This window comes from Trichinella spiralis, assembly GCF_000181795.1.
Source record: "Trichinella spiralis strain ISS 195 chromosome Unknown Scfld4, whole genome shotgun sequence".
Taxonomy (NCBI): Eukaryota; Metazoa; Nematoda; class Enoplea; order Trichinellida; family Trichinellidae; genus Trichinella; species Trichinella spiralis.
Genome location: NW_003526943.1, coordinates 9,285,868 through 9,302,134, shown reverse-complemented (window position 1 = coordinate 9,302,134; position 16,267 = coordinate 9,285,868). Strand labels below are relative to the sequence as shown.

General features: G+C 32.5%; 5 protein-coding genes across 5 annotated transcripts; 2 read left to right on the top strand and 3 right to left on the bottom strand.

The window, feature by feature from the left end:
- Positions 1–408: 408 nt before the first annotated feature.
- On the top strand, positions 409–6,079 carry Tsp_02297 (protein C-ets-1-B). The gene is made up of 8 exons (XM_003378045.1): positions 409–436; positions 652–768; positions 972–1,172; positions 1,267–1,392; positions 1,459–1,614; positions 4,013–4,519; positions 4,588–4,745; positions 5,858–6,079. Exons 1-8 carry the CDS (start codon positions 409–411, stop codon positions 6,077–6,079), a joined length of 1,515 nt encoding a protein of 504 aa, XP_003378093.1.
- A 2,680-nt stretch (positions 6,080–8,759) lies between these two features.
- Tsp_02298 (hypothetical protein) lies at positions 8,760–9,948 on the bottom strand. The gene is given in 6 exon segments (XM_003378044.1): positions 8,760–8,833; positions 9,540–9,614; positions 9,625–9,710; positions 9,805–9,854; positions 9,878–9,911; positions 9,938–9,948. The coding sequence occupies 6 exon segments, from the start codon at positions 9,946–9,948 to the stop codon at positions 8,760–8,762; spliced, it is 330 nt and encodes a 109-aa protein (XP_003378092.1).
- Positions 9,949–12,637: 2,689 nt separating this feature from the next.
- On the bottom strand, positions 12,638–13,033 carry Tsp_02299 (histone H2A). The gene is made up of 2 exons (XM_003378043.1): positions 13,021–13,033; positions 12,638–12,957 (listed from the first exon to the last, which is right to left on the bottom strand). Exons 1-2 carry the CDS (start codon positions 13,031–13,033, stop codon positions 12,638–12,640), a joined length of 333 nt encoding a protein of 110 aa, XP_003378091.1.
- Positions 13,034–13,267: 234 nt separating this feature from the next.
- Positions 13,268–13,652, top strand: Tsp_02300 (histone H2B). Its single transcript, XM_003378042.1, has 3 exons — positions 13,268–13,341; positions 13,388–13,489; positions 13,574–13,652. The coding sequence occupies exons 1-3, from the start codon at positions 13,268–13,270 to the stop codon at positions 13,650–13,652; spliced, it is 255 nt and encodes an 84-aa protein (XP_003378090.1).
- Positions 13,653–14,310: 658 nt separating this feature from the next.
- Tsp_02301 (histone H4) lies at positions 14,311–16,267 on the bottom strand. The gene is made up of 5 exons (XM_003378041.1): positions 15,961–16,267; positions 15,714–15,736; positions 15,542–15,627; positions 14,571–14,715; positions 14,311–14,532 (listed from the first exon to the last, which is right to left on the bottom strand). The coding sequence occupies exons 1-5, from the start codon at positions 16,265–16,267 to the stop codon at positions 14,311–14,313; spliced, it is 783 nt and encodes a 260-aa protein (XP_003378089.1).

Here is a 16,267-nt window from a genome sequence, read left to right as displayed (position 1 = left end):
AAATACTGTTAATTTATTTCATTAAACCATTGCTAATTAAAATAAGCTTACTTATTGTTTTCAAAATCCATTGATATATTTAATGTAATATTAAGCAGTAATCTTTTTTGAAATCAGCAGCGTAAAAATACTGTGCTTTTTTATAGCAATAGTTTTCTTCACATTACATTCTTATATTTTATTCAATGTTTTGTAATGCATGTTTCGTATAAAATATAATTATATATGTATATGTGTAGCTCAGTAATATAATAATTGAAAAAATATGCATCACTATAAAAATATTCCAAAGTTTGTCATTTTGGATGCATTTAATAACCAATAAGTTTTTAATTTGCTAAAGCTTCCAAGCATGCAGATTATTTATTTCTGACATTAAAAGTCTGTATTTTTATAATTGCAAGACATATGAACGTGACTTTATTGACAACTTGTAGTGAGGCGTAAAATTTGGCTCAGGGGTTCCTAGGTTATAAACATCACCCTCACATGTCATTTTTACGTCTATGCGGTTGAATGATAAATCGCGTCTATTAGGCAGCGTTTTTCAAAAATGGTTCTCCTTTCCAAAAATGAACGATTCATTTTCAATCATTATGTCAAAATTATTATAATTTCATTGCTGAAATGTTTATTTTGTTTCTTTTGTAGATGGGCTACCTCAACTTCCACCGTTGACACCAAGAACGAACCAGAAACTGTCCGATGCGTTGCGCTCTAGCTATTCTAGCTTTGATGCAGAGCGTGTTAAGCTAAACATTCCAAAAAGTAAGTAAAGTTGATTTTTCAAATCATTAAAAAAAGAAGTTGAAAACTCAAACAAAGAAATGGGGAAAGTTTTGTTTATCAATTTTCTTAAAGCTGGTTGGTTATTTAAAATGAAAATAGTTGCTTTCTTCAACTATTCTAGCGCCAGCTAGTTAATTAATTGACCAATCATTATGCACGTGAAAATCGTTCTTCTTTTCCAGATCCCGTCGAGTGGTCTCCACATCAAGTCCGCCAGTGGTTATTTTGGTCTATAAGGGAGTTCTCGTTGGCCGGAATCATAATTGAACACTACGCTTTGAGCGGACGAGATCTGTGTGCTTTAACGCGTGAAGAATTTCTGAATCGGTCGCCACCTTTTGTTGGTGATATTCTCTGGGAACATTTAGATACAATGCAGAAAGGTAATTATTCGAATATTACTTTTAGAAAAAATTGAAAAAGCAGAACTTTGATTTCTGTTTACATCTTTTCAATGCAGTATACATTGTTTTTAAGATTGCGCTAAAGAAGCTACTTGCTGTATGGATGAAAACTATTGTCAATACGACAATACTGCATCATATATGGATCAGTCCACGACTTTTGATTGCAAAGTGCTCAACAAACAACACTTTTTATCTGGTAAATTATAAGGATATATATATATATTGTTATGTATAAGGGAGAATTTTAAATGAGAAATTTCAGGTGCAGAAGAGCAAATTTGCCACATGGTGAATGGCAGTCCTAATTATGAAGATCATTCTGATGTGAACACACCCGCCTTCAAAACTGAACCGGTGACTCAGCCCCTGGTCGAACCGTATGGTCATAGTTCTGAACAAGAATTTTCTTATCAACCACGTAAGCATGTTAAAAGAGATATTTTTTTAAATTATAATAATCCAAAAACAGGTGTTAGTATTGATAATTTTAATTCAATTTTTATTTTCCGAATTTGGGATGCAAAATGTCATGCCTGTGTTTAGCTTGAAATCGATCATAATTGAAACACAAAATGACATTTAAAAAAAAGAATAATAATAATGCATTTATTTGTAAAAGAGGCATCGATCACGACGGAAGCGCTTTTTTAATATTTTTATTTATATGATCCAGCTTTTGACAGGCAGCTGGTTTGTAGTTGATTTGACCGCGTGGTTGACATGTGCGGCCAGTTGTGACAGTCGTGTTTTGAGCAACATCAGCCGAGATGGAGGGTTTCCGCTTTGGGTGCCTTTTGAAGGCGACCTGCGCAATCGTTATTTTATAGGCTAGTGGGAATCATTTGACGGTTGCAGTTCACGTTTACGGTCTTGTTGTTAGAATCATCAGTGGAAGTAAACATTTGAAATAATAATGCACACCGCTTACAACGAAGATAGAATTCATCATCCGCAGGGTAAGGCACGAGTTTGAATGTTTTCGGGCAATTTTTCAGAAAAACAACTAATCACCGATGACATGCCGTTGAATAGTAGAAATCAACAAGGGCATCAATCCATCTCTTGTGTTCTTAGACCGATTCCCATCGACAAAGTCTCGGCAGGGAGAGGGAAAAGTTGCAAATGTTCACTGAACGTGCATTCATCATCGTCGTCTGAAATCGAGGCGTCAAAATTGTTGGAACATTTATTTCATCACAGACAGGCCGGCCAACTGTATATATATATGTATATATTGTTGAACCAAACCGCTTTGGGATAAATAACCGATTTGATAATTGTTAGTTTAAGAAGCGAGATGATGCTTTATTAAGCATATTATTCATTTTCGCCTGTTCCACTTAGATTTGTAAAACAGCAATAACATTTTTTCCACACAAAAGGAAGTTATTTCTGCTAAATGCATTCAAACGTTTAATTGCAGTTATTATAAATAACTGTTAGAATTTTTAATAACTTTAATTTTATTTTTTTACAGCACAAAAAATAGAAAGCATAAATAGTTTTCTTTTTGCATTGTATATATTATTGTAATTATGGGCTTTTGAAGTTTGAGGGGTATTTTGATGAATTGCAATGAAAACATGTGATTCACTCACCGATCCATTTTACAAATAGCTAGCTAACTTTTACAAAGAATTTTAAAACCCAACAACAGGTGACTTTTATTTATGCATCGTTTTTTTGCTTTTTCTTTTTGGTAAACAATACAACTATTCAATTTATATGATAGATTTTAGATTAACCTAGTAGATATAATGGAAAACGCAGATTTTCAGAGATCAAATTTCCATTTTTTAAAATGTCATTTATGTTTTATGTTAGCTGCACTGGTTTTTTATTGCGCAGTTAGATTAGAAGTTCAACTTTTACGCTTTTGATCATAATCATCTATCAGTAATTTTATTAAAAATAAAAAAAAAGAAGAAAAATTACGCAGGTTTCATTTGGAAAAACGACAGTTAAAGTTTTATTTGTTTTTTAATGAAATAATAAAATGCACTTTTTTTCGCAAATGTTAACGATAAATTTTTTCTTCAAATTATTTACCACACTCATTTTTGTTTTCTGTTTCAATTTTACTTTTCTGGTCGATTTGCGACGGGTGTTGCTTGTTTTCTACTAATTAATAATTTGTGAATTTGCATCATAAAAATTGTTCTAGTATTGTATTTGATGATTAAAAATAAAGGATAAATAATTTTTACCAAAAAGCGGCCATGTTTTATTATTGGTAATCTTCCGGCTGTGAACGGCGGTGGCGCGCGGGTGCGGCTGGTTTTCTGAAAACCAAGCAGAGCGGAACCAATCCGGTCTGTTATAGCATGGAGAAGCTTTTATCCGAACTGCATCGTTTTTCAGCTTGGCTGCACCTTCCTGTAAAACGGCACGTCGATCAGCAGAATGAAATATAGGCAACTGCAAAATAGCTAGCAAGCAACAAGCCTAACGGCGGACGCAATTTTATTTCTCTCAGAATGGGGAACAGTTGCGTGATCCGCAGTTGCATTTAAAATTTACGGTCGTTTTCAGCTGCATGCAAGATGATCATTTTTCAAACAACGATCAGAAGTAGTGCGATTTTTTAATTAAGCTCTTTGCAGCTTTCTGTCCCAGCAGTGTTCAGTTGCTAAGAAACTGATCTTCTGTGTTGTCTGAAAATCACTTTTTCACCACATTCGTGTATTGGTTTGCATTGTGAATTTTGCTTGAAAAATTAGCTGTGAACATCTTAATAAATATTAATAATTAATGCATTTCAAGATTTATTATTTATTTTGACAATTGTTTTTTTTGCATATTATTATTTATTTTAGAAAAAGGCATGTCCGACGCTGGAGTATTTTGTTTCCGGTCACCGTCCGTTCCAGCAATGGTCGGCCCGCCGACGGCTGGCGCAAATCAGCTCTCGCCGCATAATGTGTCCAATGGCACGTTACCATTGCACAGTGTACCGGAATATTGTTGGGTAGCCAGGCAGACGGGCACGAATATTTCCTCGGCATTTCACTATCAACCGACCGCTGCAGCAGCAAGCGTCTACTGCGCTCCTCCTGCCACGACCACAGTGCAGGCATCGTCGGCAAATTTGTCCAACGTCGGCATTCCCCTGTCTGCTGTAACAAACGGTCGTGGACAGTACTATCCAAGAACGTATCAGTCGGATGTGGAACAGCAAAAAGCAAACTTAAGCTCATTCGCTCCGTCACATCTTGCCCTGTCCACGACGGCAATGTCACCTGCCCATCTTAGTCCATGTGCAACGCCATCTGAATTCGAATGGCGCAGTTCGCTCAGTCCAGTCAACCTCTCAAATTATTCAGGTATATATATATGGAATCAGTCTTGGATAAATGTTTGATTAAATTTCGTGAAATTTGATGAAAATTAGGTTCGGGACCAATACAGCTGTGGCAATTTTTGCTCGAATTGTTGATGACACGTGCCTGTAAAGATTTTATCTGCTGGACTGGAGACGGTTGGGAATTCAAATTAGTTGATCCAGACGAAGTTGCTCGACGTTGGGGTGTAAGAAAAAACAAACCCAAGGTAATAAATTATTTTGTAATTTTTTCTTCAAAACAGTAAGTAAAAACAACAAAGTATTTTATTTTATTTTACAAAAATACAGCACTTTTGTACTGTTTGCAAGTGAGGTCTTTCACTTGATTTTGAATAGGACTTTTTTTTCAAATAATTGTTCAGCGTAAAAAAAAGTTCAGTTAAATTTACTCTGAAGTATAAATGTGAGCAATTTATACTTTCAAGAAGAAATAAAATGCGCAACTGTCTTTAAGAATCACACCTGTTCGATGTTTCAAGGGGTAAACTATGCACTTCATTTCATTTTTATGTACCAATAATATAATTTATGCATCTTTTGCTTTCCATTATATACATTTATTTTATTTATAAGACTTTTTATTGATAAAGCAGATTTTTTTGGCAATTATTAATATTCAATTATAAATGTTCTATGAAGAGACTTGAATAAAGAAAATCTATTATAATAATATATACGTATATACTTGACATGTTGATAGTTTTAGAGGAAAGTTTCTTCAACTATGATGATTAATTTATTCTTTGAAAGTTTTTTATTTACTTTTTATTTTTTACAGTTATAAAAATAAAAATATTTTTAAAAAAAGTTTATTTGAAAATTTTAATTGTTGTTTGTTGAAATCTTTTACTGAAAGAAGTAGTTATGAATGCTGAAAAGTCTTCTTTCAGAAAAAGAGGAGATATTTTTCACAACAAATGAATAGTCGTAGCACTAAACAGCAACTCACTAGTAAAAGAATTATGTTGCATAGGTGATGAATGTATTATTATTGACTTTCAACATTTCATTGCGTATTATGCACGTTGCTGTTTTTTATAATGCACGAAAAAATAGCACAAAGTAACAGCAATTGTTTTTTACGTATCCTGCAATGTTTGATGAACATGATGAAGTTTCCGCTAACAAATATTAAAAACAGTGTAATTCACTGAACTTCTTTTTTGTAAAAATATAAAATGTATCAAACTTATTTCCGTTTTCCTGTACACATAGAATGTGGAGATGTATCTAACAAATTAGACATGCATTATATATATATATGCACTGCTTGCAAAAACATATGTTTATTCTGGATTAAGTTTGATATTTTTTTCAGATGAACTATGAAAAACTATCCCGGGGATTACGGTACTACTATGATAAAAACATCATCCACAAGACAGCTGGAAAGCGTTACGTATATCGCTTTGTCTGTGACTTAACACAGCTGTTAGGAATGACGTTTGAAGAGGTACATCTTCAAATGGGAGTACGAAACGACGATGACGTCAATGGTAATGGAGTTTCACAAATGACTGGAAATGATTCTGAAGTTTGATTTGATCATCTACAATTTTTCTCAACGTCATGTTTCTTCTTATTCTATAAGTTTTATTTATATCTATAATATATGTGTTAATTTTATATACATATATTCATATGTATATGATAATATGAACATACAAGTTTCAATAACAATAAATGTCTGTTATTGTTTCTTTACTTCTTTTCATTTTTTATCAAAACTTTTCTTTCAAAAGATCACTTTCCAAACTTCGCAATTCAATACTTCATCATCTTAACACGGTAAACGAGAGTATCAATGGCCTGAACGGTACCGGAATATTTATTCTTCTTGTCCTTCAGTTCACCTGTACTGGCTAACCGGGCACAGCAATAACAAAGCAAAATGAAAATGCCATATTACTAATTGTTATAATTTCATCATAAACTGATCTACGGCAAACAAACAAAAGATAGTGAGAAACAAATATAGTTACCACTAATAATTTCAACATTAAATGTTAAAATCAGTGTAATAATCAATCACAACTCCATAAATTAAATTCTATTCAAATATCAATAAATTCACAAATAGCAATAGATAAAAATATGAACGCGCTGTATTTAGTTCTCATGGCCACTTTTAAATTAACACACTATAAGTTTTTAGGATGATTTTATAACTAAAAAGCTTTGTTTGAAGATTGACCCCCTATGACGAAAAATCTTCAGCAGGATGAACAAAGATTCAGTTTAAAAATTTACACCTTTGGAACATTGGGCCTTTGAGAATTTCTGTAGAAAAGATAAAAAGGAAAGATAACAGAGGGCAAAAGGTAGCAAAATTAGAAGCACTATAGGAAAGAGCAGTCGTTCCAGAAAAACAGTCAATCCAGAAAGCAATGTCAGTCGTGAATTGTTTTGTGAACAATATTTTTGATTGCTTGCCTGCCTAGTTGAATTATCACAATATTCTTTTTATTACAATTATTAGTTCATAAGAATTTAAAGCGTGTTCAACTTTTCATTTACTTTTGCCTGTTGAATTTAGTAAGCGTGCTATTAGTGAAGAAAATAAATACAAATAAGCTGCTTTTCCAATAAATGCAATAGCTTACTTTTTTCAATTTCAATTCTAAAATTCTTTATAAGGCCATATCTTTTGGTGTTGTTGATGTTTGTGTGCCTTAATGATTTTTCATTTAAAATTGAAAAGCGTCTTAACGTCGATGAACAAAAGAGCTAAAAAATTTCACTTTTGTGTTAAATGAATTTAAATAAGTAAAAGGCAGTATTTAAATTTAAAAAATGCAATTTATTTTTATTATTGAATCAATAATAAGAAAATTTTTTAAAGGGAACTAAGAAGTTCCTAAGATAAATTGCCATGATATTCTCATTATGTAAAAAATATAAAGGTGGGAAATTTGAGCATAGTTAATAAATTTAGATTGTTTGAAGTTTTTAAACTTTTTTGTAATTTAATTAATTTTTATCCTTGGACTGTTGTCTCTGAAGATAACATTTCGTTTTGACATGATTTTCCTCATTTTTTTCAGCTAATCATTTTTTTATAGTTAAACTGCTCAACTGTTATCAAGAATGCTTTTTTTTCATAATAAGCACATATATGCCTAAATATATGCGTAGGTGTACGAATGCATAGTTGTTGTTTATGCTTCAGCTAAAAATTTTTGACTTATGACAGTCTAATTAGACATAAGAAAGACTAACCTTACACAAAAGTGCTAATTAAAAAGCAATTGACTATTAAATAAGCTCGAAAGTCTGCTGCCAGTGCTAACGCAAGAAGAAGCTTCACGGATGTCTTCCAAGATCAACAGTTCTCCCAAAATTTAGCAACATCAAAAAAATGGAAAGCTGCTGATCCAGAATTCATTATTCCAATTTCTGTGATGTTGCAAGACTATCAAACTGACTTGTGATTTTGATCATCGTCAGTCTTCACTTTACAAGAACTATCTGGCTATTTGTTTAATGGCACAAAGCATTTATGCGTATAACTATTATGCTAAGGATATCCAAATGAATTGATTATCCCAGATGATTTTGTTTTGCTTTACATGATGCTTTTGTGATATTTTTTCTTTTGTAATATTCAATTTCATATTCATCATATTTTAGTGGTCATATCATTTAAAGCTCAGGCCTATGAACGTCTCCAGTGATGATGAACTACATGAACCAGCACAAACTATTGAATAAAAGATTATGTTATCAGCAATAATATCAGTTTCAAAACATAAATGATTATATATTTTGCTGAAATAATCGTAAATATATTATTTTTTACAATAAACTGAATACTGAGAATATGCTGAACAGAAAGTAGTTCAGTTAATTATTCATAACCCATTCTTGTCAATCGCAATTTTCATCACATCAGTTTTGCATTTTCTGAAGTAATTTGTAATGAAAAAATCACGCCAGAAAAATCAATGTGCTTCGTTTCTGCAATTGCTGAAAAACTTAATGAAACTTTTCAAACGATTGCAGCTATAATGATATTGTAATTAACAGCGCTTTAAAATTACATGAGAATGCAAGCAGTATTTTAAATTTTAAAATTTGTTAATATTTGAAAAATATATTTAAAACTTTTATTCATATACCAAGAGTCAATATAGTTAGTCACCATCAAATAAAAAAATTTGCCTGATGGTGCCTTATCTTCAGAACTCAGCAGAATATGCATTTTTTGTAACATCCCTTTCCTATTTTCCTGTTGTCATCCGCTGCTGTCGAAAACAAAACAAAAAGGTAACTTGTTCTGATGCCAAGCATAATGCTGCAAATTTAGTTTTTATATTTCAGCAATTTTATTAATTTCATTTTTAATCATAAATAAACAACTGCCTTTAAAACTTTACATATGGTAAAGTAATAATGGCGCTTGAAAGTTGCAAATGAGTGAATTTAATAAGCGTTTGTAAAGATACCTTTTGTTGGCCGCTAAACAATTTTTATGCTGGTTACAATTAATGCATGCTTTATTATTGAAATGTTTTCAGTACAGTGAATATTTTGATATCAATATATAAATTGTAATTTAAAATTGAAAGAAACCGAAAATCACGGGAGAATGTTATAGGTGAATAGAAGAGTTTAATTTTTTATATGCTGAGTGATGATATTAAATGTTGCCTTAGTCAATGATAGTAATCTAATATCGTAATAGATAGCCAGCTAAAAATATTAAAATGTATTAGTCAGTGATTTCAGGAAAATCAAAGTTTTATATATTTCCTAAAATAAATCAAAATTGGATTCAAGACATTTTAAATCTTTAAATTTTCAAAATATTTTTGTACAGCCATTTAATTCTTTACGATTAATCTTCTAATAAAATACAGTGATAATAAAACAGTCCAGTATTAAAAACTGTTAAACAATTAAAAATCCTAAAATTTGATTTTCATTTAAATATGCACCAGATTGTATACATTTTTAAATCATATTTGTCAGGTTTGCATGGTATGTATTGACGAATCTACTTCGTCCGCACGTTGACACATGCTGCTCAGTATCAGTCCAAAATGCTGATGGTTTGTAAGGATTTTTAAAATTAGCTCAAAATACTGTCCAGAAATTTCAAAATGCGGACAGAATAGTCCAAAAAAAGTGGAATATCGATTTCCTGCTCAACACTTTTCCATATGTTTATGCTAAAACTATAGAAAGGGCTTAGAAAACGTAGTCGTTTTGCAACCAAAAAAATGACTATAGACCTGAGTTTGGTATCAAAATGTGCAAAATAACGGGCTCCACTCAAGTTTATTATTTGTTTCACAAATTTCACACGAAGAAAACTGGAAAATTACGATTTTTTAACGTTAATTTTGTTGAATTTTTTGCCAATAAAAGGCCTTAAAATTATCAAAATTGAAAATACTTTGATACCATCATATACAGCATTCTTCGTACTATCCAATAAATTTCATAAAAACCGAACATACTTCCAGCTTTTTACACGTGTTTTTCTAAAGTGGGGTGTGTCACACCGTCAAAGTGTCATCGAGAGCTAATTCTGAACAAATAGCTGGGACTAACTGTGTACTAGTGCAAGAGGATTTTAATTTTTATTGCATTCTCAATCAATTTGTTTATTTGCAAGCTTGAAATCCACGGAAATTAACATCAGAATGCCAGCACTACGTGGAGGTAAAAGCAAAAATTAAGAAATACGGCGATTTGTCAACTGAACGTTTAGTGAGAAAATCTGGTAATTAAGCTGAGTTACGTAAGAACAACAAATTTGTCTGTTTGTAGAATCAAAGACGAACGTTTTCTTGTAAAGAAGATAAGAAAGTAAAACATCAAGTAAGATTAACCGTAAAGAATAAAATTTTTTTCTCATAAATCTGTGACGCAGCCACAAACTTTTGATATTTTATTGTCATTTATTTAATTCTAGACAAGATGTACTCTTTGCAGAAGAAGCTTCAATTTTACTGCTACTAGCATCTACGCTGTACTTGATTTTCAGTGATGATGGGTAGGCAGATGCAGTGTGCTTCTCTTATGTGCTCTTGAGTGCATATTGAGACTTCGTCCGATTATTATTTTCTTTTATGCTTACTCCAGAAAATTATAATCAATCACCTTGCATTGCTTCTTATCTCGAATGTTTGCCAAACGTAAAAGAGGTCAGAAATCAGAGCTGATTGCAATAAATCGCTAATCAACGCAACAAAACGCAATGCATTCAATTTTCAGTGCTTTGTGCAATACTTTTTGTGACAGTCAAAGCACTATACTGATAAAGTAGGTTAAGTGGACTTATTTATTTCATCAAGAAAGAGATTAGCTTTGCTGTTACGCAATAACTTGCCAACCAGAGAACACATTTATGAAACTGATGGCTGCGCTACCTCAGCCAGAGGGTCCACTGATGGAAGCATATGATAGACAGCACATACTGAAGCTGTCAATAAAGGATAGTAAAGCTAGTAGCTGCCAGACCATCCAACGGTCCTGAGTGAAGAAATGTACACTATAAACAACGGTTAGTTGCAGCTACGGTTAGTTGACGCGATTGAACCCTTGACCTGATTATCCAATAAAGTCATTGTGTCACTGAAGAGCCTAAATTATACAGATGTCCTGAGAGTTACGTTTTAGTCTGTATGTGCCTTCAGCAGGTCTTGTCTCTGTGTATAGCTGCATTATCATGTATTGCAACTGTATTGGTAAAGATTTATTTTTCCTTATCTTTCCTCGATAAGCTCAGATTGGAAGCATGTTCTAGGTCAGCTCTGTATCATAGTTGATTAGTTGTAACAACAGCTCTTATAACAATCAGTCTGCTTAATCTGAACATTGATAAACGAATTATCTACTACACGTTTATTTGAACTAATCATGAAATAAAAATAATATTCATATCCTTATTTTTAAGAATTATTTTTTAAATAAAATTTGTATTAATTCTTGTTGACACATAAAGTACATTTTAGCTATGCCTGGAAAAAAGCATTTCTCCTTGTTAATAGCATACTATTACAGTCTTTAGAAATCATTTTCAAAATTAAACAATCAAAACTTGGTCAGTCAAATAACACAAGAAAAAGCAGGAATTTTTTAAGCAATTAATGAAATGTCATGGCTCACAATGTGTAAATTTTTGAAAACTGCTGTGAACATCTGCTATGTATCTGGTGTGAACTGGTGTGTGAGCATCGACATCTCCACTACCGTTTGCAGATTTGTGAACAATAAATGCAATTTCATTTGTAAATTGCAGACAAAATTTTTTGTTTCATTTTTCTCTAATAATTAGTGTTTCACAGACGTAGGCTGCTAAGCAATATTCATATCGTGATATGCCAAATTTTTATAATGATTAAGCTTATATTTTTTATAGTAAAAGTAGAAATATTAGAAGCGATGCTGCTTTACGCATTTTTAGAAAAGCACTTTTAAATTCATTCAGTGGCACAAAGCTGCCTAAAATGCATGCAAAATAATTTTGTATAGGAAATTTTAGCATTAACACCATAAATTCTTTAGAATAACTTTAATTTTTGAAGTAGTTAGAAACTTCTGTTTTCAGTTACTAAATTGTATTACCTAATGCAATGCAACTTGATATTCTGTACAGCAGATAGCATCATTCAGTTCAAGACTGTTATTATTAAATAAGGCAAATTGAATAAAGATTAGCGCAGCAACAACTAGCCCACATCAATATAACAGGGCAACAGATTTGCAAAATTCACAGCAAGAATGAGCTTAAAGATAAATAGAATACCACTAGTCAATTGTCACATACATTACAGTCGAAAAATTTGAATACTTGAAAACATTTGCTATGGCATTCAAATTAGCAATATTTGATACTGACGATTTCATTTAATTTGTAAAGTGAATTGTTTCTGAAAGGTAAATATCTTTACTAAAATCCTCGAATTTTATTTCATTTATTAGTTAATGAACCCAGTCCTATAAGTATTGTGCTCGATGAAATATGTAAATAGTTACCTCTGGTAATGACAAATATTTGCTTTATTAGCATAATATGATTGTATGTCAATATTTAGATATTAAAATAGGAACTGGCCCTCAAAAGGACCGTTGGGTTCAATATAGTGATTTATTTCAACTGTAGAGATCGCATTCTTTCTGATAGGTTTTCGTCATTCTGCGACCGGTGAGGTGCATAGGCATTCCGCAATGCACCTCCTTGAGCAATGGTAACAGTGAAAAACTTGTTTAGCTCCTCATCATTATGAATTGCTTGCTGCAAATGACGAGGGCTAATACGATTTTTCTTATTTTCATGAGCTGCATTGCCAGCCAGCTCTAAAATTTCAGCAGTTAAATATTGCATTACTGCTGCGAGATAAACTGGAGCGCCGGCACCGGTATGTTCACTGTAACGTCGTATTCTCAGGAGACGATACACACGACTCACTGAAAACTGAAGGCTAGCTTGTTTAGAACGAGACTTCGTCTTTCTAATTTGGTTTTGCTTACTGCAATCAGGCATCACCAACGTTCAAACAAGCAGCAGAATGGCTCATGCTACAGTTTCTCACCTTAAATACCTGTGCATTGCAAAACAAGAGGGCAAAATTCACATCAAAAAAGTTATACTTGAATCCTATTGGTTGACCTTGAATATTTGTGCCGTGTCGTCTAGAATAGCAATTTTCTGGTCACAGATTGACCTTTGCGCTTGAAAAAATAGAACAATAAATTCAATACTTTTGTTTTCATCAGTATGCCCCTGAAAACTGACGTGAAAGGTATAAAGAAAGCTGTCAAAGTGCAGATGGTAGTGAAACCCAGTGATCAGTGATGGCGTCGTTAGAAGAAATAATCCTTTACTAGCTACATTTAGAAAGGTTTATCCGGATACCAGCATTACTAACAAAGTGATATTGATTATGATAGCTTTGCTAATAATATTTCTGACCGCATTGCAGCTGAGTCGAGTCACCTGGCTCACTACAATCATCACAATACAATGAGTTTATGAGAAATTCAAACGGCTGTGCACTTACTTTTGCCTGGTGAATTTAGTAAGCATGCCGTTAGTAAAGGCGCCAAAGCTGTCACTAAGTACACTAGTACCAAGTAAGAGCGCCAGTTCTACTCTAAATTAAGTGAATGTTGCAATCCAACGGTCCTTTTCAGGGCCATTTGTTGTCATCTTGAAAATGTCAATAAATTTATTAATGTTGATGAAAAAAACTAATAATTACCAGATATGAATTAAAATGATTGTAAAAATGAAAGGTGATTGAAATGATTAGACTAATTTGTGTGCTTTATGTGCAACTGATATGTTTTTTAAAATGTATGCTTTCAAATTTTTAAATATCACTATAGTTCTATCAGGAGTTGAATTTCAATCTGCTACACTTTTTACAAGTAGAATTATTTTTGAAAGAATACATTGTTATTATGAATTTGCAAAACTTTTAAAACGCTACAATTTACAAAGTAATTTTGAATCAGTAATATAAACAAAAATTGGCCGTTTGCAACATTTGAAATGAACCTACTCAATTTCATACAAATGAGGAATGTTGGAACTAAAAGAGGCTACGCTAATCACAAGTTCTATTACTCAGTTCCTCTGCTTTTTTAGCCAATAATTTTCAGCCAAAAATATTGAACAATTACAGTTAACTTCACTTTCATATATTGCTGAAAATATGCGGCCCTGTTCAGTTTGAAGTTTCTAACAGATCATGGAGCGTACTAAGCAAACCGCTCGTAAGAGTACTGATGGTAAAGCCCCTCGTAAACAATTGGCTACTAAAGCAACATGAAAGTCTGCCCCCAGTGCTGGCGGAGTGAAGAAACCACACCGTTATTGTCCAGGAACCGTGGCTCTTCGTGAAATTCGACGTTATCAAAAAAGCACAAAACTGTTGATATGGAAGTTGCCGTTCCAGTGTCTGGTTCGGGAAGTCGCCCAAGATTACAAAACAGACTTGCGATTCCAGTCATCAGCGGTTTTGTCTTTACAGGAAGCAGCTGAAGCTTATCTAATTGGTCTATTCGAAGATGCAAACTTGTGCGCTATTCACGCCAAACGTGTGACTTTTATGCCTAAGGATATTCAGTTGGCGCGACGCATCCGAGGTGAGCGAGCTTAATTTTTTGCTATTTTCTTGTTGTTTTTTAATAAAATCTCTAACCCAATAGTCCTTATAAGGGCTGAAATTTATTCCTTAATGAGGCAGTCAGTTTTACTTTGTTTTGTGTATTAATGTTTTGTTTTAATTGAGTAAAATTAACTATACTGTGCAAACATGAAACGTATGAAAATAAAAATATCAGATGAATTAAGAATTATTTAAATAGCAATAAGTCGTTCAAACAGGTAGCTTTCATTTCTAATTTGTCACCGTTCTGTAAATTCAAAGTTGTATTGAACATAGTAGCAGTGAAATAAGTCACACGTTGCAGTGAAATTAAAATATTCAAGGATATTTGCAATAGCAATGCCATGATGAAAATTTGAAAAATACTATTATGGGTGTGTCTTAATTTTTTCTTGTGACTTTAAATATTTTCACATCAAAGAGTTCAGAAAAGAAACCAGTTTACATAGTTGATGTAGAATTTACTATGGAATTTAGATCTAAGACATAGTCACCTCTTTAGGAGAGATTAAACTTCTAGATTTTTCAAACATGCCTTACAAAGAAGACATTTGACGTCTTGTTCTCCATGTCCTGTCTTTTCAACAAACATGACTTAGTGCAATATGTGCAATTTGATGATAATCATGATGAAAAAGCTAAACATGATTGAAAAATCCAAAGGTTATTTACTTAACCATTACTGATTTATTGAGATGAAATGCATTATTCACTTGAGTAAAGCTGATACTAAAAACGTAGCTGAGCAGAATAAGAAAATCATGAATTAGCAAAGCAAGCAAATAATATAAAGTTTGATAACTTCTTGCGGAAGCATGAACTCATCAAAAGCTTTTATTATAAAATACTGTTGTGCCATTTGTAACATTCTAAATTACTTAAGTGATGATTTTATTGGTCTGCTTTTCTTATTAACAATGCTATTGGCAAGCAGATAAAAAACACCATATAACAAAGAATTGAACTATAATCACAAACTAAAGCAGAAAAAAAATACCCTTTTAAGTGAGAAAATTGCTTTCAGCAAAATGTATCATGTAATACGAAAACCAAAAATTGTGCTTCAAATACATCTTTTATATTTTACATATTTAAAAACTTTACACTTATAAATGCAGCTTTTTAAAAAACATCATTTGCTACATGAAATATCATATCCCTAATAAATATTTTTGAAATAGCCAAAAAATGTTAATTTTTTTAATACCATAATTGCAATTTAATAATAAAACATTAATGGTCCTAATAAGGACCGTTGGGTTTTAAAGTAAAATTAAAAATTAAAGTAAAAATTAACCACCAAAACCATAAATGGTTCGACCTTGTCTTTTCAATGCATAGACAACATCCATCGCGGTAACAGTTTTTCTTTTGGCATGTTCACAGTAGGTGACAGCATCTCGAACAATATTTTCAAGAAAAGTTTTCAACACAGCTCGAGTTTCTTCATAAATCAAGCCGCTGATCCGCTTCACACCACCACGTCGAGCCAATCGTCGAATTGCTGGTTTCGTGATTCCTTGAATGTTATCACGCAAAACTTTGCGATGGCGTTTTGCACCACCTTTTCCAAGTCCTTTACCACCTTTGCCACGTCCAGACAT

Coding starts and splice junctions, on each gene's coding strand:
- Tsp_02301 (XM_003378041.1), bottom strand. CDS start 16,267: ATGTCTGGACGTGGCAAAGGTGGTAAAGGACTTGGAAAAGGTGGTGCA. Junction 15,737..15,960: donor AACCATTTATGGTTTTGGTG/GTTAATTTTTAC, acceptor AAAATATAAAAG/ATGTATTTGAAGCACAATTT. Junction 14,716..15,541: donor CCAATAAAATCATCACTTAA/GTAATTTAGAAT, acceptor AATAAATTTCAG/CCCTTATAAGGACTATTGGG.
- Tsp_02297 (XM_003378045.1), top strand. CDS start 409: ATGAACGTGACTTTATTGACAACTTGTA. Junction 769..971: donor TAAGCTAAACATTCCAAAAA/GTAAGTAAAGTT, acceptor CTTCTTTTCCAG/ATCCCGTCGAGTGGTCTCCA. Junction 4,520..4,587: donor CAACCTCTCAAATTATTCAG/GTATATATATAT, acceptor GATGAAAATTAG/GTTCGGGACCAATACAGCTG.
- Tsp_02298 (XM_003378044.1), bottom strand. Junction 9,711..9,804: donor AATAAACTTGAGTGGAGCCC/GTTATTTTGCAC, acceptor CTATAGTTTTAG/CATAAACATATGGAAAAGTG. Junction 8,834..9,539: donor TGTGTCAACGTGCGGACGAA/GTAGATTCGTCA, acceptor CTAAATTTGCAG/CATTATGCTTGGCATCAGAA.
- Tsp_02300 (XM_003378042.1), top strand. CDS start 13,268: ATGCCCCTGAAAACTGACGTGAAAGGTATAAAGAAAGCTGTCAAAGTG. Junction 13,342..13,387: donor GTAGTGAAACCCAGTGATCA/GTGATGGCGTCG, acceptor AGCTACATTTAG/AAAGGTTTATCCGGATACCA. Junction 13,490..13,573: donor CAGCTGAGTCGAGTCACCTG/GCTCACTACAAT, acceptor GAATTTAGTAAG/CATGCCGTTAGTAAAGGCGC.